This window comes from Chelmon rostratus, chromosome 16 (assembly GCF_017976325.1).
Source record: "Chelmon rostratus isolate fCheRos1 chromosome 16, fCheRos1.pri, whole genome shotgun sequence".
NCBI lineage: Eukaryota > Metazoa > Chordata > Actinopteri > Chaetodontiformes > Chaetodontidae > Chelmon > Chelmon rostratus.
Window position 1 is genome coordinate 22,197,694 of NC_055673.1, and position 24,979 is coordinate 22,222,672.

The window sequence follows — 24,979 nt, forward strand, 5'->3', positions numbered from 1 at the left end:
AAACAGGTCATGTCCACCGTAACAATGTTACGAGGTGATAACATTTCAATGCTCTGTTTATAGCTTGTTTCACTGCCCCCGAGTGAGCAGAAAAATCAGTGAATGTGCCTTTACACTGTTGTAATGATAGAAGACATGAAGGGAAACAAACCACATTCAAACATGTACTACAGTTACAGAATGAAGAGGCATAGGTTTTAGGAAATTACACTTTCTCATTCCAGGTCATCAAATACAGACGCTGCTTTGTCACGTCGTCCATGACAGACGCACAAGTTGCCCTTTGGTCTGTGTGCGACATGCAAAGCCCTCCTGCCAGAAAGCCGTTCTGACACCTGGTTATCGCTGTGGAACAGTTGCTGCTGTGAAAGTTTGGTTCGGTTTGGGCACCAAAACTACTTGGTTAGGTTCAGGAAAAGATCGTCGACTTTCGGTTTCACAGAGAACACAAACCGTGCTCTCCTGAGTGAAAGCCATCTCGCGCAGACACTGAAGGGTACCTTATGCCTGTATGAGACACTGAGGGCCGTGACAAAACGTCGGTATTTGACGCCCTGGGAATGAGACCAGGCTTGAAACGATGGTTCTTGATGCTCTTCACAAAAACAAAGACTCTTAATGGGGTTTATTGGCAAACTTGCTGAACATGAGGGAATAAACAGTATCTGTAAAAAAGGTAGAGAAATGTAGTGCAAATAGGGTGTCAGCATCACTTGTTGAGCCCTAATTCTAGCATTTTATTATTGGCAGCTATTTGTTGCTCTGTGTCAGTGTGCATGTGCTAAAATAGAAAACACACCACTGGGTGCACAACACATGCTGCTAAATCGCTGACAGAAAAACAGGAATTGCAGATATTACTTTAGTTTCCGCTGTTATAAAAGGGAGTCTGATTTGGATTCTTTCATGCAACAGCTGTAAATGAAGCATTTCTTCGGCTCTTGATGGTTTACATCTTTTTACAGACTGCACCCAGCACACGTCCTGCCTCTGAGGCCAGGTTGCTCAGTTCATGTCTGAGGTCAGTTAGGTCACAGCACAGTTTGATGAGCAGGAGATAATTGAGCTCACCTCCACTTTCATCACATCCAGGTGAAGGCCTGGAGGACATTTCCTGTTCTTCCTTTTGGAATCCCACATTCATTCACAACTTATTGACGGATACATCTGAAATTCAGGCAAAATGGGATTTTTTCTGACAATTTTGCTTTGTTGGCTGATCAATTCCAAAAGGAAAATCCACAAACATCTTTATTAGCTGGAAGGCTAATGGAAGACTTTAAGTGTGCACATGAAAAGAGACAGAAGCAGCTGTGTAAAGAACAAAAAATGGAGTGAAACTGCTTTCATGCTAACATGTGAGGATGCTGGATGAAGAGGACATGCCATATCCTCCCATTGGTTGCTTAATTAAAAGCACTTCATGCCCTCTCTAGACTATCACACTGTACCTGTGAACTGCCCGGACTAGTTGAGCACAGGCAGCCAGGCCTGGCTGCGATGATATGTAATAGTCAGTTTCACTTGCATAATATCATTTCACACAGACACGCAACGGGCCGCACCCATGAACACACCGCTGTGAGTGGGAGTGCCTGGTGTGGTGTTAGATGTCCTCAGGCCATAAAGCAGCTCTGCTTCCCACATTTAAATTAATATAGAAAAATATATTTCTGCAGTCCGTTACCTGCAGAGTAACTCCCATTGGACAATTAGAGCTCGGAACGCTTTAGAAACAGGCAGCATATCAGAATGACAGAATTCCCTCTGGACCAATCAATAAACGTTTTACAATGTTCTGACCTGTGATGTCATCTGTGACAGACGTTTAATGGAGAATGATCCATAGCTGCCAATATGACTCAGTGAGATCATAACTGAGAAAGGCTCAGATGTCTACAATGCCAACTAAGATCTGCAGACATAATTCAGCCCTCACACAGGTACCCCTACAACAATCTCTTTAAACCTGCCTGCCATAACTGCCATGATGGACTACTGTTGGGCTTCTAAGACTTGCATGTGCCTAATTCTGTTTACAATCCTTTTTCATGACCTATATAAGATCAGCTTACTCATTTGGGGTCTCTAGAGACTCCTGTGAGTTACATAAAACAGCTCGTCCAAACATTCAGAAAATGAGGCATTATTAGGAAAAGTACATGAAGAAACACTCAGTTTCAGACGTTTGAAACCACTGACAGTCTGTGTGTCAACTGCAACACCACTGAAAGGACAGTAAGTCATCATGTGATGAAGAAAAAAATGATTGAAAGACAGCTTTTGGTTATAAGATTTCATTTGCTCTTCGTTAGCAAATCATTGGACAGACAAATTTCAAACGTAGCAGTTCTTGCAAAAAAAAAAAAAATGCTGGTAATGGTCTTAGAGTTTAATATCTGTTTTTCAATTAGAACATAACATGCTCAAGCTAAGTTAGTTTACACTCAATTTCTCATCAATAAGCCGCCAAACATTTTGACTGTCACAACTGTGTTTGTACTCGTGTTACAGGTGTCTACCCAACATGCGAACTTCATGCAGTGCTGATCCGGATGAACAGTCAACAGGAAGTGTCTTCACCCACTTGTTTTCTGTCTTGAATTTTGGGAAACAGGACTGTGATAGTTCTAAATGAAGTGTCGTAAACAGAGGCCAGGAGATGCATCTTAAACTTCTAGTAATTCTTTATATACACACACATCATTTGCATGGTACCCACAAACTCAAATTATAAAACAAAATTATATTCACACATAAAGAAGCCTGAGCAATACATCAGTGCTGCCATTCTTCACAGGCAATGATACACTATAAACCCTGAGACAGTTTCAACATCTTTAGGCCAAGATGGATGAAGCAATCAGCGACAGCAGGTCATAAAGAAAGAGCTACATTTAACCAAAACTATTAAGATTTGTGTGACCTGAAAAAATGTGGGCAGCATGCACATCCTGGTCAGCTGTAATCCAGGACTGATGTCTCACGGGCCTCTAAGCAGCCCGCTATGGTGCTGTTGACTTGAAATGATGCTCATCATTGGTAGAGAAGACACAACCTTCATTTACCAGAAATGCCAGGGAAGTTCTGTATAAAAACAAAACTCATTAATAAATAACACAATAACCAGGTCTGCAGTATGCAGCGTGATAGGACTTGGTGCCTACATCCAACGTTTACATACAGTAACAAGAGGTATGAGGAGGTCGAGAGGTACCTGATGTCACTCATACCAAGGTAGCAAAGCTGTGTCTTCAGGTCATGTAAACTAGACAAGCTCCTGATTACATGCAACACATCACACAACATTCCAAAATTACTTTCCAAACCCGTGGTGCTGTCACATGGCATTTCATGAAATGCATCTGTGGATTCCCCTTTGCATTGTAGTCAACAGCAATGTGCCTTTGCAGGAAAACGCCACAGTAGCCGAGGATAACTTCCCTGCAGACTGTCTGCATGAACTGTTTTCTGTTGGGAATAACTGTCCAGTGAGGACAGGTCCTGGAAACACACCGCTGTTGAGTCTTCCAAATGCAATTTTTTAAAAATACTTTATAGTTCTGTGTAGTACTTCATTAATTTGTAAATATTGTAATAATGTAACTTGATAAGTAAACCTCACTGTACTGTGAGCAACTGAGCATTATGTTTGTGTCATGGTGGCAGCATTAAGCTGCTCTAATTCAATGCCATTGCTGCCACCATCATTAAAACAAATTAACTAGATTTTTCATATGACATATTACAACTTATAACAAAGTTCACTATAAATAGTCATATCACTGAACTTTTCCATTATTTACACTAAATCACCCATCTCAAAAGGTCTGGCTATAATAGCATATAGACCTTCATTAAAAAGGAAAGTTCCTGTATCATTTCCACCTGGTGCATTTCACATCAATGTTGCCATTGTGGCTCAATGGGTCATGCTAATGCTGCACTCACCACCTCTGGAAAGAGGAGATAGAAGGTAGGAAAGTATTTGGCTGAAGTGAACCCTTAAAACCCACTAACCTGACCCTGGATGGTGGACAGCCAGTCTGGTACAATGCCTTCAGGATGCCCACCACCTCCATGCCTGAGGACTCTTCTAGACAGTGAAGCAGCAGTGGTGTTCATATTCACATCAAATACCTGGATAAACATTAGCACATTTACAAAATATTACATGCTTACGGAACATCTCTGCACCTCATGTGATTCAACCTCCATTACAATATACATGATATACATTTCCACAAGCTCCCGTACCTTTCCAAAAAGCTGCACATGGGCTTGTACCACTTCCAACATGTGGGATGTGATCTCATTCAGGTCCTTGATACACCGGATATTCATTGCCAGCAATGACCTTTGACCCTGATGCAACGTAGAAAAGGAATGGCTCTTATTGTCACAAAATCAAGAGATCTTCAGTGCCGACTTCCCATCATCTCTAAACTCTGTATGACTTACACTGAAACTGTGCAGACTTCCAGTCACCTTCACATACATTCCAGGAGAAGCAGATGTCATCAGTGCGCAGTCCTGCAAGAAACAGAAACTGATCATTTACCAAAACAGTGTTTTCCACTTGTAGTTCTGGAGAGAGCCTGTTGATGCTACTGGCCTCTGTGTTCACCCACTGCTTCACATTTAAAGGTGGGCCAGTCATGTCATCCACAGAGTACTGGATGTTTGTCACGAAAGGAGCATATGCTCGGATGATGCCCACCACAGACACCTGCAGCGAGAGGAAGCACAAGCAAATAAGACTCAGCACACCAAGTTATCATCAGACCAGGGTCCAGTCACACAGGACTAGTTTTACCAGTGGACCTCATGTGATTTAGAATTCAAAATTCCATATGTGTTCATTTGTCTGACAGATAACAGACGTCAAAACAAGGACACAGGCCGATTCACACAGGATTAAGATCAGAGACTACCTTAATGATCACAGAAGATGAATAGCTGTGGTAATCCCCTCACTTTCCTCTAACACCAGCCGCAGGTCAAAGTTTTCACTTATTCAATGAAATGACATCTACTGGCACAACAGTTTGTGCAGTCATGGTTCCCAGAGGATGTACTGGATCATAATGACCTTAATAAGATGACTTTTCATCAAATGCCACCACGGCTGACCTTCTTGGTATTCAGTGAAGTATCTTGACAGTGACCTGAAGGACTGTCATGAAATGTGCTACACACTTCAAAAGTCCCTTCTGGATAAACTCAGATCAGATGTACTTGTTCAGTGCTAATTAGCAAACTTTAGCATGTATGCAAATGCTAGCATTTAGCCCAAAGATGCAAGTCATTGGTGACTTTCAAATTTTTTTTCCTCATTTTGTCACATCCAAGTGATGAACTCCATACCTGAGCCCTGCGATCAACTGAGAACAACATACCTCCACACACGCAGGATGCTGCTCATACCTGGTTCAGTTCCCAGTCGCAGATCGCAAAGGTACCATTCCCGACTTCAGAGGCAGACAGCAGCTGAGACACAGTGCAGGGCAGAATCTGAAGAGCTGCCCTCTGTGGAGAGATCAGGGTGAAGACAGTTAGATGAACATGTTTTCTTTAGATCCCTGCATTGTATTTCTGTTACTGACAGAGGAAAGAACACACCTTTGATATGGCTTCTTTGAAGCTGGCCATCCCAGCAGGGGACTGTCTACAAACTGTGTACAAGCAGAAGATGCAAACCATGTTGAGAAATAAAAGATGGTTCAAAGCATTTTCTTCTTAGGCTGACTCAGACATTTGCTAACTTACCTTGGTTCCACAAAACAAAAGACCTTCAAATGAGACTGTCATACGGGGGCAGCTACATGTATCCTTCCGTAATACCAGACAAAACTTCAGGACCATCAGAAGCCAGCGCAGAAACAACCATGAAGCTGGGACACTACAAGAGTAAAGCAGACTGTTGGTAGCTCCTTTATGTCCTGGGGATCAGGTGAACTGAATTACAGCAATTACCTGTGGTGCAGTGCCGGACCAAAGACAATGGGCCGAGGAGGAAACGGCTAGTAATAAATCCATGTGCTTGCTTCATTTCTTTAAAGCAATTCACTTATTATTTCAGTTCATTTTATTTAAAAATCCATCAATTCAACAGTGATTGACAGGTGTTCACGCCACTTTTGATAAACTTCATTTAATCTCTTCAAAATATCTTACAATGACATGAGAGCAAAAATTGTTCATACAAAAGTGTGAGAGCAGAAGTTTGCCTGGCTGTGAGTGCAGAGCTTATTGGACACGATTCCAAGTGTGTTCTTCATCTGCCATATGTTAACTGTGGCCCTGATCCAGGACTCATATTAGGAGTCACAGTCCCGCGTGGGTAGCTCCTTAAGATGTTTCCGTCACTGTGCGGCTCATGACATTTGCTACGGGGAGAATGTAAACAATGTGGTCTCAAAGAATGGTAGGCAATCGTATAAGTCAGGCATGTCCAAACTATTCCATAAAGGGCCGTGTGGCTGCAGGTTTTCGTTCCAACCAAGGAGGAGCACACCAGCTTAATTAGCTGAGCTCAGTCTTCAGCTGATAACTCAGTGATCCCTTGATGTTGATTGGCTGGCCTGGTGTGCTCCTCCTTGGTTGGAACGAAAACCTGCAGCCACACGGCCCTTTATGGAATAGTTTGGACATGCCTGGTATAAGTGATGTATAAGGTGGGAGAATGAGCTTACGCAGGCGCGAAGTAACGAACAAGAAAAAAAAAGACATTCGTCCAATAACAAATTCCACGAGCCACTCGGTGAGTGAAATGTCCGCGGGAGAGGTGGTGCATTGTCTGGCGGTCCTGGATCAGGGCTAGTCTGAGTTCCACAGAAGAGCGTTTCATTTCCAAACAGCCCGGTACCAGACAGGAAAGATGATTGGAGTTGACCCATGTAGTACACCAGCTTTGCTTACACAAAATCACAAACAGGCCGATGAAAAATATACAATTATCACTAGCACACCAACAGTATTGACCTGTAAATATATCACATCTTTTCCTTGATTGAAGTAAACTGAAGCTTAATTAAAGTAAAAGTGAATCCATCACAGCAATTTACATGTCAAACAAGTCAGGCTCTTGAAAACAGAGCACATCCACTCAAATATACATCAACCTTGTTCATCCCCTGTTGATCCTATACAGTATTTACACATGTGCAAAGGAATTTAATACAACAAATCAAAGGATGAAATCTCTTAATACCCCAGGACCTAGCATTTGTTTGGCAAACGTCTCAAACTCACAGGAAGCCACGTCTTCCTCCTCCCCCTCTTGTCAAGAAGGGTTGAAGGAAGAAATCTGGCCGGAAATGACTCTACCCATCATCCTCTGCTTGGAGCTCTGAGGATATGGGTGACCTACTTTGAGTCCAAACTTTGACGCTCGTGAACAGAAAGCCACAAATACCACATTCTTGAAGCAAAGCAACATTGTCCAAAGCAGCGTAGACGTCCTGCAGTACAGACAGGCATTTTAATACTGATTTGTGGTATTGCTATTCATACCAAAGCACGACACTGAGCGTTGGTGAGACGTGGTGCATCTCAAGCGCAACTTCTGCCAATTCTGTTTGAGTGCAATATCACTGAAGCCACTCTAATGTCAAAAAGAAAATGGTGAATTTCAAAAATAAGGCAAATCTCAATTGCATCATGACAGGAAATAAGACTACTACAGCTAAGGGGAGGATTAAAGGCTGTGTAGCAGGTAAATATTGGCAACAAGTCAATGAAAATTTTCCACCAGAGTTGGAGAGCAATGAAGAAACCAGGACTGTTTGCTTTTATAGGTTCTTGTAAAAGTGCACAAATTATGTATGACCTGAAAGGCAAAAGGGGTCCCGAGCATGATCCTCTGCCAAGTGCTGCAACAACTTAATAGGCTTAGAATTAGCCTGTCAGAAGCATGAAGAAAGGGATTACTGTAAGATCCAGAGCCAAAGGAAACGAGCAGCAGTGACACAGTGAGAGGAGATCAAGTTAAACACAACAGTATTATGTATCCCAAAAAAAAAAAAAAAAAAAAAAAAAAAAGGCAAGAGATCCTCTGGCTCATGGAGGATTGTGTGTGCTGGTGTCTTCTCTCGCGTCTTCCCTGAAGGTGAGAGGCACTGCATGCATAACTAGACTGTTGGCTGACATTGTACTCACCGGGTAAACAAATACCGATGCAGTTATCACACTGAATCCAGCCTCACAGAGCTCCTCGACATAATGCAGTAAGTAGTTATGAGGAATAAATATAAACAAAATAGAAGTGTTTTCAGTGAGACTCTCAGAATCCCTCACCCCTTTTACTCATTCAGGTCTCTTGTCTAAATGGACTCAGATTTGAATAATCATGTCACTGCTCTTGTAATACAAGCAGCCCTCCTTCAGATAATTAAATCTATGTTTAGGCAACATAAGGATTTCTCTCAAGAGTAGATTTGTTTACTATGTGTGGGGGAGTCACTCTACAAAGTCTTCTGAATGTAGGCCAGCCCGCTTTATTGTAGTGAGCTCAGTTATTTGTAATTTGTTGTTTAAGGATAATTCTGGTTTATAACAACTTGGCTTTTATTTTCATAGTTTTGGACATCATTTCAATTGGTTGTGATAACACTGTACTCACCAAACTAACAGCTGAGATCTGGGAACACGGCCACACTGCCACAACGAAGGCTGTACACAGGTTGTAAACAAGCCGAAGTTCATCCAGATTACATAAACCACTTTATTTGAAGGTGAAACTGAAAGCGGGGGCGTTTGAAATATGGGTGTAATAATTCCTCATTACACAGAAAAACTGACTAACTCTGGTAGTTCAAACTTCAACCAGTCTGTAAACTGTAATTAACAGTTACAAAAGATGGTTACTGGACACCACTGCTTTTCTCTTGCACCTACACACCATAGTAACCAATCACTATGTTCTAAGGCCAAGAGTTAGCTTATTATAACTTATAAGAAATATCTATTCTCATAGGGACAAGAATATAGCAGGGACAAATGCCACACAGCATTTATCGCCTATCGCCTGCATTATTATGTGGGTTTACAGACATGATAGAAAAAGCCCCGTTCAGAACGCATCCACTGTGTGGCACAGATGCTACAGTATCAGTCTACAGCTGTGTTTCCATCAAGTCCAGTTCAGTTCACTTCGTAATGCATTAGGACAGTTATTTTCACATTTCTATTGGTAAAGGTTGTTGGTTGGATAGCACCAATAGAATCGCTCCATTCCATCCCATTTTTACGTTACCTTCTGTTGAGGTACTTAGCATACTGACCTGGGACTTACAGGTGTAGCTAGAAACACAGCAGTCCATCAACTGGTCAACAAACCGTCACATCTTGCCCAGCGCTCAATCCACAAACAATGTAATACACAAAACATATGTCACGCTTCCTGCATGGTTGACGCAGCTATTACCATGGTAACAACCTCAGCTACACTAAAAAGTACTGTCTGCAGTGCTAAACGCAAAACAGATCTAGGGTTTAAGTACTTGCACGTACGGGTTAAGCATGTGTTTTCAAGGGTACTATACCAAAAGTGTTGGGTGAAAACCCAGCACCATGTTTCAATAAATGTCAAGGGGTAAATCACTGTAACTGCACCTTGACAGGCAACAGTTACTAAGTTGAGCACGGTTAACAAACAGTCATTGACTTGGTGAGTACAATGTTATTATTACCAGCAAGAATGATGGGCAGCACAATGAAAATAAGACCCAAGTAGCAACACAGTGAAGCAGAATTACTGGATCCTTTGGGCTCTCTTACTGATTGACTGTGTAAAGCGCTTTATCATTAAACTTGTTTCTCTGTGTTTAAGGCTCTATATGCGCAAAGGTGACCTGTTATGATCGTTATACATTCTGTTATACTGGTCAGGGGTGTGTCTGGCACCAATCAACTTATCTTGGAGTCTGTGAGAGGAAAACACCAACCACAAGCACCTGCTGGCTGGACGCTTACTGATAAAATATCCCCCACCCACACAACCAATGAAGCAGCCTTCAGAAAAAAAGCACCAAAGTTTTGTTTTTTTCCGCTCCAAGACTACTGAGCAAAATGGACCTTGTCAGTAGATAGTTTGTCTACAAATAGCATTATGCTGTATGTTGTTATTACCTGAGCATTCAGGGCATATCTGCATTTGATGCCAAAACAGAATCAAATCTTGACGTAAATATCAGTGCTGGTGATCATGTACCAGGCTGAAGTCAGTTTGTGAGTCAGGTTCTGTCAAAGCCGCAGACGGCTTCAAAAAAACATTCCACGTATTGAGGTGATCGTGTTTTAATATTGGCCCTTTGGATAAATGTACGCTGTAATTATCACAGGATAATGTCTCATATTGCATTTAGTCACAATTAGCACCGAGTCCAAGATGGCATTTGTAGACAAACTGTCTGACTGTCACTTTGACTTTCAAGTTTAATTGAATCCAGGACTTTTGGGGTCATTTTGTTCTTCCATCATGCTTGAGTGACTCTGAAAGGAGAAAGTGGAAGCTGTGATGTGATTAGCCTGAGACTATGCTGCAGTTTTGAGCAGCAGCAGCGGTGAGTGTCGCACCTCTCCCCTTCGATATAAAGACACAGCTAGTAGAGGACTGTATGTGCTTGGACAGTGGATGAAGTGTAAGCCATGATACAAACAATAACTATTCTAATTATTGTTCCCTAGTTAAAAAACAATAATCCCCTGTTATGTGACCACATAGTTTAACAGTAGCTGATGAGATGTGCACATGTGCTTGGATCAGCTGAGTCTGTGGTGCCAGATTGCTCGTCCATCACGTGTCCCAGTCCAGCTCTCTGCAGGCGATACGAACCAGTCTGAGCTCCAGTTCAAAGGCGTCGGGCCGTTCCTGAGGGTTGGCCGACAGCATCTCCCTGATCAGCTGCTTCATGTGGCTGTTCATGCTCTTTTTCCTGGCGGGGATCAGCAGCTCCATCTTTGGGTTCTCTAGCAGGGCCTCCCCTAAGGGTACAATCTCTGAGCCCTGCTGCACATAGCTCCCCAGCAGCTCCTTCTGAGTCTCCACGTCCACAAACGTGATGCGCTCAACCATGGCCCAGATAATCACCCCCAGGGCGAAGATATCTGCTTTGGCTGTGTAGTGACCCTCCCAGACCTCTGGGGCCATGTAAAAGTCTGTTCCGCAAGCTGTGGACAGGAAGCACTTGTTGACGCTGGCCGGCTCCTCGGGGTTGAGCCCGGAGGTGGAGCAGACCTTGCTCAGGCCAAAGTCGGCCACCTTGAGGGTGGGCTCGGACGAACCGGTTGGCGTGCAAGCCTGGGAGATGAGGATGTTGTCTGGTTTGAGGTCGCGGTGTATTATCTGGTTGCGGTGCAGGAAGGCCAGGGCACTGCCCAGCTGCAGCATGAAGCTGGTGTTGGTCTTGCGGCTGGGCTTGCGGGACAGCAGGTAGGCATTCATGTCACCCCCGTCGCAGAAGTCCGTGACAAACCACAAGTAGTAGGCACAGCACGGGTCAAATGTGATTTCGCCTTTCAGAGATGTCTCCACCAGCTACAGCAGAAACACAGAAAGAGAAAAACATCATGAGGAAAAAAGAAAGTCAACATGAGACCATCTGCGATGGCTGAGGGACCGTCAGCCTCTGCATGCTGCACAAGCTGGAATGTGCATCAGATATTCCCTGCTGCAATAACTGTGGCCAAAAATACCATGGTAAACACTATTATCATGATATTTGTCAAACTGTTCTGAAATATAGGAATTGTACTCGCTTGCCTTAGATTTTATCAAACACTGATTCGTATACTGCAACTCTGAAACCTTTGGAAGAACATGCAGCAAGACCGACAAGGAGCGTGGTTTGCTTGCTCTTCTGTGTCTGCTCTGCCTCTGAATGACCTGTAGAAAGAAGCTTGCTTGCGGCAAAAACTTATTTAAATGAAATAGATATATTTATTATAGAATAAATAAATAAACTGCAGGTAAAGACAGCGCTACCCTGTCTAAAAACTGGTACACAAAAGCAGAAATCAGCACAAATGTGACTCTATTCACAAGTGTCACGAGCAATATCAAATGATAAGATAAGATGTATTTAGAGGAAGTAAAACAAAGCAAAGCATTACCTCAACCCCAACAGACAAATAAGCAGAACCAAACTGATTAATTTAGGTCCGCTTACATGCTGCTTACATGATCACTGATATGTTGGGTAACAGCTCTGCAGTGTGAGGAGAAGAAAATGTCACTCATGAACAAGCAAGGTTGCTCTGGCTTTGTATTCATAACATGTTGTCTCCCACCTTCCTTTGTGGGCCATTTTTTACATCAAAGCAGCATGAGAGGCCTCTCATCTTTTATGCCTACTGCAGGAGCTGAGTTCATTTAATCTCCCTGTTTGACAGCACACCACAAACCTGTGAAGTTTCATCCATCTCACATTAAATTAAGATTAAATGGGATGTGCTGCTGGAGTTTGATAGATGGTGTTTTGTATTAAACACATAAAAGGTACAGGTTTGTTAAAGGATAACAGCCAAACTTAATGAAGAAAGTTTCAGTGTGCTTACAGCAGAACATTTTCATTTGGAAAATTGAAATAGCTGGAGTAACGCAAGAAGTTGAAGCTTTGAAAGTGGTGGAAGAAGCTGAAGAGTTATTTTAAAGTTGAATTACCAATTTAAAATGCTAAAAGTAGCTGGAGACTCGGATGAAGCTCAGGCCCCGGCAGGAACTGGAATCGTCCAAGTCTATGTGATAAATTGAAGTGGAAGTGTCAGCTAAAGTGTAATCACTGAAAGCAATGAGAGGTGAAAGCAGTCCAACTGTCAATTCTGTGTTTTCAATCAGCGGCAGCAGAGTGCAGCAACACCGCCGCCTGTACACCACAGGCTGCTGCCATCTCTTCACACTGCAGAGCTGTACAATAATCTTATCATGCAGCTAAATTCAACGGGTTGTACCTCAAAATACAGGAGACACAGTGTGATGGACGCCTGTCCAAGGTTGATGTATGACTGAGTTCCATATGCTGCCAATCGGTTTGGTCGAGGCCAAGGGATTGGAAAAGCTAGTTCGATACCTCGAACCAGAGTACGTTATGGCATCAAGAGCTACTGTGACTTAACGCATTGAAAAACACTTTGAGAAGGAGAAGGGTGAGCTAAAAGCTTTGTCAGGGCTGAATATCTGTTATCTGTCCAAGTCCAATTTATATTATATATATATCTAATTCTCCCTGGTCATAATCTCTGATAAAAATCATTTCTGAGATAGGTGTGAAAACATTTTGGCTCAACATGCTATTTTCCCCCGCGGCTTCTGTGATGTCCTCCCTCTGTCTCACTCCCGACTCTGTGATTTAAGGGTTTATTTCGACTAAACCAGAGTTGGTGGTGTTTGCTGGAACAATCAAAGATGAACCACAAATGTTGCTGAGTTCTCTTTTGTTTCTGTCAAGTTTGAATGAAGTGAGTTTTCAGATGATCAGATTGCTGTTTCTGTAAATGGAGTGTGGTGGCTTTGACGTACCCTGACAGTGCACTAACACCCAGGGGGGGTACACTGCACATCGCATTACTGTTTCGCTGCGGCTGCACTCTCACTCAATACTGGACCAATTTCAAAAATTGTTGTCTCCATTAGTCACTTGAATCAGTAAAATCAGCTCCTGTTTCGTTTCCCCCTCTATGGCTCCTGTGGTTGCCATGGTCACATGGGTTTATGTTGCTTACATTAAAAACAATGGAGGCGGCAGTGACCACTTGTTGTATGAAAACACATTAAGAGATGAATGCAGTTGAAATGCCAGTTTAGAGTAAGACGTAATTGATGGTAATTGAAAGGATTGGATGTGAAACAGGACTATACCATTGTCATTTATTTTTTTTACATTTGAAGCAATTGAGGTTTTCCAATGAAGCTTTGAATATGTGTCATCATCACCCTAAAAAAACGTTTGATTAAATTTTGATCATTTGAGTAAAGTGATTCATTGGATTAGATGAACTGGTCTTGTTTCATCAAATCCAAATATAGCCAAAATAGAGCTTCTATTATTGTGGTAATTAATATAAATGTAATTCATGGGGCAGTTTGCTGCTGGACCGCCCCGTTAATACAGGTGCCTCCCTGTGTGTGGCAAGCAGGAGAGAAAAATACTCCAGTGAAAATGTTTTTGGAAAGGCTAAACGCTAACAAATATGATTTGAAGCAGAACATTTTGTTGGATAAAGACATGTTGTGAATTTTGGAAATGATTGCATTTATCTTTTTCCAATAAATAATGACTTTTGGACTTATTGCTCTTGAGATATTAGAAATTGGACCACAGGAGTCAGAAACAAAACTACTCAGCCACCGCTGGAATCTAATTTGAAGTAACATAATAGTAGTAACACCAATGTAGCCTAAAATATATATCTGCAACTGTGGCGCTGAAATGTCAGTTAAAGATGAAGTCCCAGGGAACATTGTGTCAGATGGTGTGTACCTGCTGACAGCAGTTAAAATATCAGTTGAAGAAGATGAACTGTTAACTGATGAGTAAAAATGTGTTCAAATCTCTGGCTAAAGCACAAATTAAAGCTTTTGATATAAACTTCTTTACAGGCAACACAAATGCTCTGAATATGTGTAGTAGACAATTCCTAGTGGAAACCCTGCTGTAAACAAATGGCTGCAAATTGCCTGACATGCCACTACCCAAAGAATCCACTCCCCAAGAAGAATAGATGCAAATTGTCCCACAGTTGGTGCGGTCAGATAATTCTGCCCTATTATCATTTGTTCTTCTGTAAGCACGTACTGGAACATTACAGAGCAATAAAAAAAGAGCTGGAATAAAGGGATTCTGGGAAAGTGTCCAATGCTAGCGCTGCAGAAAATGGAATGGATGGTCTGACAATAGCCTGCGTGCCGCTGACAGACTATAATCAGGCACCGGCAGAGTGCCTGTGTGCCCGCCGTCAGACAGCGGGGAGGCACTGCGACATGACAGGCTGCAGACAGGTTGACTGGGAAGGGGAGCCCCCCCCCCACACACACACCAGCACATACAGAGGAATATAAAGCAGGGTTCAACTGCCTTTTTTTTTTTCACATGCAAATATTTGTGCTGATAGTCTATGCCTCCATATTTATAATCTCCAACACCATTAACTATGAGTGTAAAATAACTAGCTTCTGCTCATGGCTAACTGCGGTAGTGGAAATATCACTGACCTTTACGTTTAACTAACTGGTCTACACTGTCACAGAAAAATCTGAGTCATCGTTGCCAGAAGCAGTGTGACAGCAATATGTCAACGGTGGTCGGTAGTGGATGGAAAACATTCCTCTTATAATCTAGGATATGTCAGGGGATATCATGATACACTCTGTAAATCAAAACAGGCTTCCAATTCATTACACAAATTATAGTGTTGGTCTATTTTAAGACACAGCAACATGTGGCCGACCAGTGTTTTTCAAATGCCTGCTCAAATATCAATTACAGAGGGTCGAGCTGGATTGCATTCCTGGCTGTTGTCTCCTTCCTATGAAATGTGCCATCATCTCTGTAACTTGTGGACAGAATGTCTGGCCCTACATCTTGCCAGCAAAGATTCAGTCTACAGATATTAACAAGATCTGCTTTTGGCAGGGCAGCAAAGCAAACAACAGTCTCGAGTAGGGCAAGTGTGTGGGGCAGATCACGAGTACATATCGCCACATTATAATTGAGGTTTATGGTTATATTTGGCCAACCAGGCAAGCTAAAGATAAAGATATCTGTTAACATTCAAATTTGGTCATTCCTGTTAATGTAAAATAGCTGAGACAGTAGCCTGAACTCAAGAAGCTACAGTTATTGTGCCTTTGATGTATCATTTATTAATGGTCGCACAACAACAAAGTGAGATTTCTACTTTATTTATCACTGGCTGGTCTATTCAGTGTTAACCTAAAGCATATATTGGTAGCCTGGAGTTCTGCAGGAGCAACGTTTTTGTTTTGTTTCATTTTGGGATGCTGTAACACACTTATCTGGTATCCAAACCTGACAATTCTGCTCACTGTAATTCTCCAGTTGTTGACAGTGTGGTTGTTCCTCCCTGACCATTACTGAGCCACAACTGCTCTGTGTCTATGCAAGTGTTTTATCTATCAAGAAGGAAAGAAAATCTGCAGGATACAGACTCTTCTGAGACCGGTAGCGGCACCAATGACGAATTCATAACCTGTGTGTAATCACAGCAAATCAGATTAAATGAGACAGCCAGTGTTGCAGTGACTGGTGAGCACTGCTGGCTTACACAATCGGCAGGGTGATCAAATTAGGGATGTAGGATTTATCCAATGAAATATCAAAATCATTATAACTCACACTAATTTGCAAAATGTGATTCAAATATAAAACTGAACAGTGATTTTTTTTCCAACTGAACTAAATCCCAACATGAACCCATGTGTTCTATTAACAGAGTTGAGCAATTTCAATATCTATTATTGTGCATTATGTCCAGAAGAGGCTAAACCAATCGAACAAGAGACATACTACTTGTATATTATTTCAACATAAACGTCTTAAAAGATCTGCATACGTACACATCATAAAATAAACAATAAAATAAGGCCCTACAACGTGTCCGCTCGCATCAGCTTGACCTATATTACACTTTCAACCAGTGAAAGGGACGTTGTGTGCAGCTTCCAATTGGTGCTGGTCCACCTGTCCAGGAAGATTTCAATGTCAGAAAATCCGGTCAATTATCTGTGATTAGGGCCCTATTTTCCCATGTTTCTGTGTCTAAGTGGCTACTGGAGACAACGACTTGTTTAACCAGAAACAGTCGCTATATCGCTCTCGCCAAAACCACCAGTCTCCATCTACAGAAACAGTAATTTTAGCATTGTAAAACACACTCAAACTCGACAAAAAACAAAATAAAAGTCACCGAAGCCTTGTTGGTTCATCTTTCATTGTTCCAACACAACAAAGCAGCTGGGATAACGGAGAGTAGAGACATTATGACAGGAGGACTCCTGTCCGTCATGCAGTGTATGCAGGGCAACAGCCCAGGTCCACTCAAGAACAGCCGCAGTAGTGCTTCCACAGCTTTCCAAAATCAAATACTGATTCTGACAATCAAATGTGTGGCTTTTTTTAACAATTTGACTACCTATTTGAAATTAGAATACCCACTAACAGCCCTCATTCCGAGTGCCTCATCAGGACAAGTCAGCGGACATGAAATCAGTAACAGTAGGTTTTTGATCAATAGAAGTATGCAAGATCATAACTGTAGATCAGGATTAATGCTTTCTAGTCGTACTTTTGTTTTGCTAGGACAAATACAAATCAACTCCCACTCCTTCAGCCTCCTCCTATCTGCCTGCACACAGCGCAGGGGGGGGTATAATGTTGTTGTCCTTCTAGACTTACTGTAGGCTACTTGTTGCATTGCTCCCTGGGAGTTCTTTGTACTGCTCTGTTGATTGAACAGATTAAGTAAAAATATGTTTTGACAGAACAACAAACCAACGAGGTTGACTTTTTGTGGTGCTTTACTTCATACTGTACAGTCACTGCGTAGGCCAGGTTACGCTGCCACCTGGTGGATATCCAAATACAGCACAAAGCAGTCAAACTGACTTAATGCTGCTTAATGCTGCTATACCAGGTGCTAGCAACAAGACAAAAATGATGATTGCCAGCCACTTAGCAGCCGATATGGCTCATAGATGGTCAGCCATCGTTATCAGTAGCAAAAAAAGTGATTGGGACATCCCTATTTCAAAAACTTGACAATGTTTTTTTTTTTTTTTTTCATTTGGAAAGTAAGGCAAAAGATCAAATCATCATGATTGACATTATTCTTATGGAGACAATTTTGATGCAGTGAAAATCGAGAGAAGGTCTGGTGCCAGGAAAGTAACAAATATGTGGAAAGAAATCAAACTAGCATTTTGTCCAATCTGTCACACGTCCACCTTGTGTCTATACTCTGTTTTAACTAGTCCAGAAGTTGCATTGTTAAGTAGCTTCAAACCAATTTAAAATTAAAAAAACATTCCTTAGAAAACCAAACCTTGCCTAAGAATCATCACACATTAAGTTTTCTTCAGTACAAAAGTAATCCAGTGACAGTTATCAGTACATTCAGGGGTAGGTTACGCTGCAAACAAGAACTGCTAATAGCTAATTCAGCGTACTCTTAATGGTGCCAATTTGCCAAAATGTAAACGAGTTTTCCAAAACTGAGAGCATCCTCACCCTGTGCCCCACATCAAAGGATGACAAACAATAATAATGACTGACAACATCCATTAATATTAACTTTTTCCATGTTGCACTATCAATAATTTTAGAAGACTCACAATGATGGCACTAATTACGACAGCCAGCACCTTTTACAGACATTTCTGATATTTTTGCTCGAACCTGACCTGATATGGAAAGCAACGAGTAATTCCAATTTTTTTATTAGTCAGTGGCAGGGTAACCTAGGCTATAAATGTTGTGTGACTTTACAGTGCGAAGTAAACAACCACAAAGAGGTCAATCTTGTTGGTTCCTTATTCTGTAAACAACATGCTTTTACTTCGTCCATTCAATCAACAGAGCAGTACACAGAACTCCCAAGGAGCAATGCAACAAAAAGCCGACACTAAGTCTAGAAGGACAACTTGAATACACGTCTCTACCTATACCCAACACCGCTCACAGCACAAGTAGGAGTTCAGTTGTAGTGAGGTATTACAAAACAGAGTACTTATGGAGTACCCAGAAACTTAAAACAAGTGGGAAAGCTGAATAGTCATTGATTTGCCAGTCGCTGATACTTCCACCGCCATGATCAGTGACTAAATTAATTGTTGTCTCCTGATCACATATTTTCACTGAATATCAGTCGAAATCAATCAGGGGTAAACCCCTGAAATACTTATTATTAATAATTATTAATTAGCATTTATTTTGCATCTACTCACAGATAATGCTAGCTATTGACTAAACCAATACCAAAAAGCAGCAACAACTATCACCTAACTTCACTTCATAATTCTCTTCCATGGAAGGCTTTTACTCTAAAGCAGCTGCAGAAAGTTTTGAGTATGCATTAACAGCAAAGCAACTTTGCAAATAGTTATCTGTTCTGTTGTGTACCACTCAAAGGAAACTAAACAAATCAAATGTTCAGCAAGTACTTGTCCAACCTCATTAAAAAGGTAATCAGGATCCCCTTCAGCCCAAATGTTGGGTGGTGTTAACGGCACTATTTTAAAGCTCGTGTCTACCATATTTACAGTTTGTCATAAATGCAGCATCACTGCAGGATTCCTGTACAGTGTACCACCCCCAACCCTGTTCCAGTGAATTCTGCGTGCTCACCTCCAGGTAGAGCGGGGAGCTGGAGCCGTGGTTCATCCTCTGGGCCAGCTGGTCCCGCTGCAGGATACACTCCTCCAGGTGGATGACGTTTGGGTGCTGGCTTTGGATGCTGCTGAGGGCCCAGAACTCGCGCAGGGCCAGCTCCACATTCTCTGGAGAGTGGCAGCGGATCTTCTTCACCGCCACCCGTGCGCCAGTTCGCTTCACTACTGCCTCATAAACCACGCCGTAACTGCCACGCCCCACCTCCTGGATCAGCTCGTATTTCGGCTGGCTGCTTACCATCCTAGTCCTCACTGTGGACAAAGAACACAGGGTTAGTTTTCTATTGATTCTATTTCTGTTTAGTTTACACGACACCTGTGTCGTTTGCTTACGTGCACCTGGAGAAGCAAAACTCCAGCTTTAGCCCGTACAAAAAAAATGTATTCTTAAGTTCAGCCAAGTCAGTGTGAGGTCTAAGCAGCCTGAGTTAGACTGATCAAAGTGTGTATCTTACAATGATTATAGCACAAAGTTCCCTCTGTGTGTTTCCACAGAAAGTATTTCCTTGCTAAATAATGGAGAAGTGATACATACTACTAATAAGTGCTTCAGGTAGCTTTGATGCCGTGACGAAACACCAGCAATAAACCTACAAGTGAAAGCCAGCACAAGGAAACAAAGTAACTCAGACTGCCAAACTTTAAAAATACTTTGGATTTTACCGTCCATCTCTGACAGTGTGATTAGGAGGCATTACTTTAGAAAAAGTCCCCTCCACTCAAAAACGTATTTTTCTTCTTGCTCCTACAGCTGAACGTTTGAGCTTCGCTCTGCAGAATGCAGAAGGCTGTTTTCACATTCATCTGCTGGAAATGGAAAGTTTCTCTGTGCTTAATGAAAATCTAATTTCAAGGGGTGGGCCTTCAAGCATGATTTGCGACATCACAAATAGTTTTGTGATGTGAACACTTAAAGCCTCCAGTGCACTGAGAATGGACTTTACAGTAAAAGAGGACAAATCTCGTGTCCAACAGTTAAAACTTTGGAACTAAAAATAATTACAGATTCTTAGATTCTGGAATTTCAAATGAAGGAAAAGATGTAATTTTAAGGATTTTATGAAGATAACTGAGCTTTTCTGTGGAAAGACAATATTACAAACAAATCATTATTCCAAGTACAGTATTTTATATACACTTTAAAATATGTGTGGCGGTGATCTTTAAAGTGCAGCTTTAAGATTTGCTGCTGTTATTTGGCTACAATCCCCAATTATGTTACCTCTGCTCCCTTTTGTTTACTCATAAACCTGACATCTTTTGCAAACCACAAAAGCAATAACTTTTTGTTCTGCGTTTCTGGTTTTCTCTTAAATTTCTTCAACAAGTTTCCTGCCCTGTTAAAAAACTCCCAAATAAATCCACATAATCTGTAAAGTTAAAGTTTTCACGTGGGTGTTACTGGACTAAACAGATCGAGCTGTTCCCCGACACTGCCCAGTTTGCTGGGGCAAGAAGGTGGGTGGTATTTCCAACAGATAATTGACGTGTGTTCTTGTTCCCTGAAGCATAAACAGATTTTTTTCCTAATAGACACAACTGCATTCCTTCCTGTTTCTCTTACAATTACCTAATATGATGGCAGAGCATGTTATATAAGACCAGCAGCTATAAGAATCTTCTAACACAATAAAATGTACATACCACTGCTGCAAAAACACTGTCAGTACCTTTACAGTACTGCATGTCCAAGGTGCACTACACATAATAACCCTCAAAAAACAAAAAGAAAATCTCACTCTTCAACCACACCAAATATTGGAGCCACATAAATTACCGCTGTGTCAAACTGACAACAAGTGTTACTAACTGGTGTCTGTTATTTCCCTTGTTGAGGTACCTGCTTATACACATCACACCAACATGTGATGCATCCCAGAAATTGTTTGCCACTGAAAGCATGGGCTGCAAAGCCAGTGTACATTTAAAATGGGAATCTTACCATCAGTCTCACTCTTCCTTATTATGTAGTTACATAATCCTGATAGACCTGCCAGACCAGAACATAGCTCTAACGGCTGCAACTACTGATTATATTCATAATCAGGCAAGCTTTCTAACAATGAAATCAGTAACCAGATAAAGATACTGAAGAACTTTGTAAAGTGCAAATGAGAAAGAAATGAAGGTTAGGCACCTTTAAGTTATCTTCAAATCTTTAAACTGCGATCGTTTATCATCTTCATAGTCAATTAACATGTCAGTCATTTTAATGATAGATCAAGTCATCATTTACTGCGCAATTATAATATTAAGTTCCTTGTTTTGTCCAAAGATACATTTTAATTCATTTAAAATCAAATTATACAACAAATTTCCAGATTTGACAAGCAGGAAGCATAATGTTCATGGTTGTCAGATTTAGGCTTGATAAATGCCTTAATTTGCTGTAGATTAATTTTCTGTTGATTGACTAATTGATTAATGTACTGACTGTTTCATCATTATTTTTACACAAACATGGCAATAACAGTTGTTACTATTTCTTTATGATATTAAAAAAAATAGTTTAAACAGTAGTAATAACAACATCATTATAAAAGCCTACATATGTACGTGTTGCTTTGGCCAATTCAATGACATTTAATATATGGCTACACTGAATTTATCCCCAATTAATGACGAGTGGGTCCTCATTCATTCAGTGATCCTCTTAACTCATATTCCTTAAACTGTTCTAAATTCAATAAGAAACTATACGCATGAACAAAATATAACTTTAGCTATTTACCAAAGCTACATCAAGTCAGCACGGCAGGCAAACTAATAATGCTAGTCTCCCATACTCGAAACAACTGGCCGAGCAGTCATTGACAGTGTTCGGACCAACTCAAACACCTGCCTGTACTTTGGTATTCATTAGAGAAATCATAAAACTTTAATTTCAATGTCAAGATACTTGCCACTGGTAGATCTGGAGGCGATACACATCTCCAATAAGTCGGAAGAGAAAGTCTCCTTGTCAGAAAGAATGATAGCCAGCAGGCTAACGGGCTAATTAGACATCCACTTGCCTGATTGGCTAACAGGCTAACAGCTATGTGGCCTGGCCACTGTCAGCTAACGATGTTGTTGGTTAGCTAACGTTAGCTTAATCACGTTAACACCAGCTAACAAAGAGTCCAGCTCTCGCCAGCACAATCGACATGTATGTCTGTATCTAGCTTATATAATTCAAACCTAAAACAAGTCTATCGCTCTCAAACTGTACTAACGTTGGGGCATGGAGGAGGCGTGCGGGGTCGGCACTGGGTATTGACAGTTTATTGTCCTGTACGTGTATGTGCGTGTGCCATCCAGAAATTCAACCACATTCCTCACAATACATACACACCTGCGAGCCAAGTAGACAAGTAGCCACAGCAGACAAAACAACAGTCTGAATGTAGAAAAGGCTACAGCTGTTATGCTGCAAGTTGTCATCTTTTCAGTCTCACCTTTGAATCGTTTCTCAGGGGTTCATTTGTTGTCTTCCTCACTCTCCCTGGCAGCCATTACCGCCGCACACGCTCTGCTCGCACAGTCAAACCAAGGAGGTTTTGTCAAACACTGGACGTGAGAGCGTGCAGCTGCTGTGCAGCACGGCGCAGAGGTGGCCAAAATGAGACGACTTCCGGCGGCACATTTCAAAATAAACTCCCGTTATCGACAGATTTTTAGAACACATTCTCACACACACGCTCATATTTTTGAGTATTTTGAGTGACGTTCAGTAACTCATTGATCATGTTGTAGTTATACTCATATTAATGAATAAATTCAGGCACAGTGACCATTATCAACTTTTAACCAATAAAGGAACTACATCATTTTCATTACAAAAAATATTGAGTTAAAATTATACATATATGTAAATAGTTCGTTGCATATGTGTTAAATATGGTTGTGTCAGTTAGTGTAACTGTATAATTCTCATTACATCAAACAGAAACTTATTATAAGTACATTATACATGTTGACACCAGGCCCGTGCCACAGAATGGCAAACTCTATTAACGCCAAACATTATTTCACACGAGCATATTTTTACAGCTACATGTCTATTATTGACCAATTTCATTGATAACTCATTTTTCCCTAAGGCGACAAATTTATACATGATATTATGAAGGAAAATCAAAGCACTTCCGGTCTGACGCTCGACCAAATCTGGCTAGCTTTACGTGGTTCCCCATATTTTTTCAGTCACCCACTGTCCTCCCCTTTAAACCTAACTGTCACCTACATGGGGAGGACACAATAACATAAACACCTGCACAAACCTGTGCAAGCTATTTTACTGGCCCTGCCATTCTGCCTGACGAATTTGCCTTTTTTTTGTGATAAGGATACAGAGTGGTGCTATGTGGCAGGCCCACTCACATAATCAGACTTCTAGAAATGTCTATAAATCCTTTTTTGTGATTTTTTTTTATTAATAACATTAAAAATGTGAACTTTGTACCCATGTTCAGCAAAAGCTTGACAGTTGATACAACATGTAAATGAAACACAAATCTTCTCTGTGTTACAGCTTAAATTTCCAAAGGTATTGCCCTACAAATTATTTCTGTTGCAGACTGAACAATCTTACAAACGTAATCATTGAGTTAAATAAGCTACAGTATGTGTTCAATCCTGAGTACTAAATACAGATTAAAATGAACATGTTTGATCCGATCAGTCTTTGTCTACACAGTTATGATGAGTGTGGACTTTGGTATTGGCATAGAGTCCCCAGAAAGAAAAAACTGTGGGTGTGTACTCTGGTAAGTGAAGATATGGGCTCTCATTTGAAGAATCCAAGTAAGCATTTTATTTGTGTATTCGTCACCTTTTTGTGTCTCTCCTGGAAACAAGGCTAAGACTTCATTCAGAAGCATCACTTTGGTCTGAAGTACAAGATCTCGTGTTAAACCGGCAGCAACAACAGGCATAAAGACACCATAAAAATAACAGTCACATCGAAAAGAAGATGTAAAAAAACAAAGTAATAAATACTTGAACAGACCACTTAACACACAAAAAATGTACAATACATACAGTATAAAACTGCTTTTTGGACATCATGTTCTCAATCTGTCCAAAATCACACCTGAGGTAGACTTGTATAGATTTTTGACCAGACAATCTCTGTCTGTCTCTGTCACACATAAGAAGCAAACCACGAGAAACAAGACAAAACACTGGGCTAGATTACAGTATTATACATGGTAGATTAGACACTATTGTACGGCAGCATTATGGTGAACTCAAGCACATGATAAGGGTGTAACAACCCTCAATGATGATCAATACTGATGCTTCGGACATCCTTTGAGCTGTGCAGTCATTGGGCTCAGTCATCAGTCCCCCTTTAACATGAAAAAGCTAATCTATTATTCTACTCATTATCATGCACGCACATCATGAACATTATATCAATACATGTGAAAAACCCACACTGATATGTACAATAAAAACGACATCATGGTGACTTTAAATCACAGTGCCATGCTTGCTTTGACTCAAGGAAAAAGTGGTATTTTTGGTATCCATCAGAGCAGGATCGGTAACAGTCGGTCAATATGTCTGTGCTAATGATTTAGAAATAAT

The 24,979-nt window shown here is 41.2% G+C and overlaps 2 protein-coding genes across 2 annotated transcripts; both read right to left on the reverse strand.

Moving 5' to 3' along the window:
* Positions 1-2,669: 2,669 nt before the first annotated feature.
* On the reverse strand, positions 2,670-5,760 carry LOC121620064 (replication protein A 32 kDa subunit-like). The gene is made up of 8 exons (XM_041956002.1): positions 5,623-5,760; positions 5,428-5,529; positions 4,616-4,729; positions 4,462-4,533; positions 4,258-4,365; positions 4,017-4,140; positions 3,218-3,293; positions 2,670-3,087 (listed from the first exon to the last, which is right to left on the reverse strand). The coding sequence occupies exons 1-8, from the start codon at positions 5,701-5,703 to the stop codon at positions 3,006-3,008; spliced, it is 759 nt and encodes a 252-aa protein (XP_041811936.1). The 5' UTR covers positions 5,704-5,760; the 3' UTR covers positions 2,670-3,005.
* Positions 5,761-8,038: 2,278 nt separating this feature from the next.
* On the reverse strand, positions 8,039-22,944 carry pdik1l (PDLIM1 interacting kinase 1 like). Its single transcript, XM_041956071.1, has 3 exons — positions 22,843-22,944; positions 19,362-19,657; positions 8,039-11,539 (listed from the first exon to the last, which is right to left on the reverse strand). Exons 2-3 carry the CDS (start codon positions 19,644-19,646, stop codon positions 10,799-10,801), a joined length of 1,026 nt encoding a protein of 341 aa, XP_041812005.1. The 5' UTR covers positions 19,647-19,657; positions 22,843-22,944; the 3' UTR covers positions 8,039-10,798.
* Positions 22,945-24,979: the final 2,035 nt, after the last annotated feature.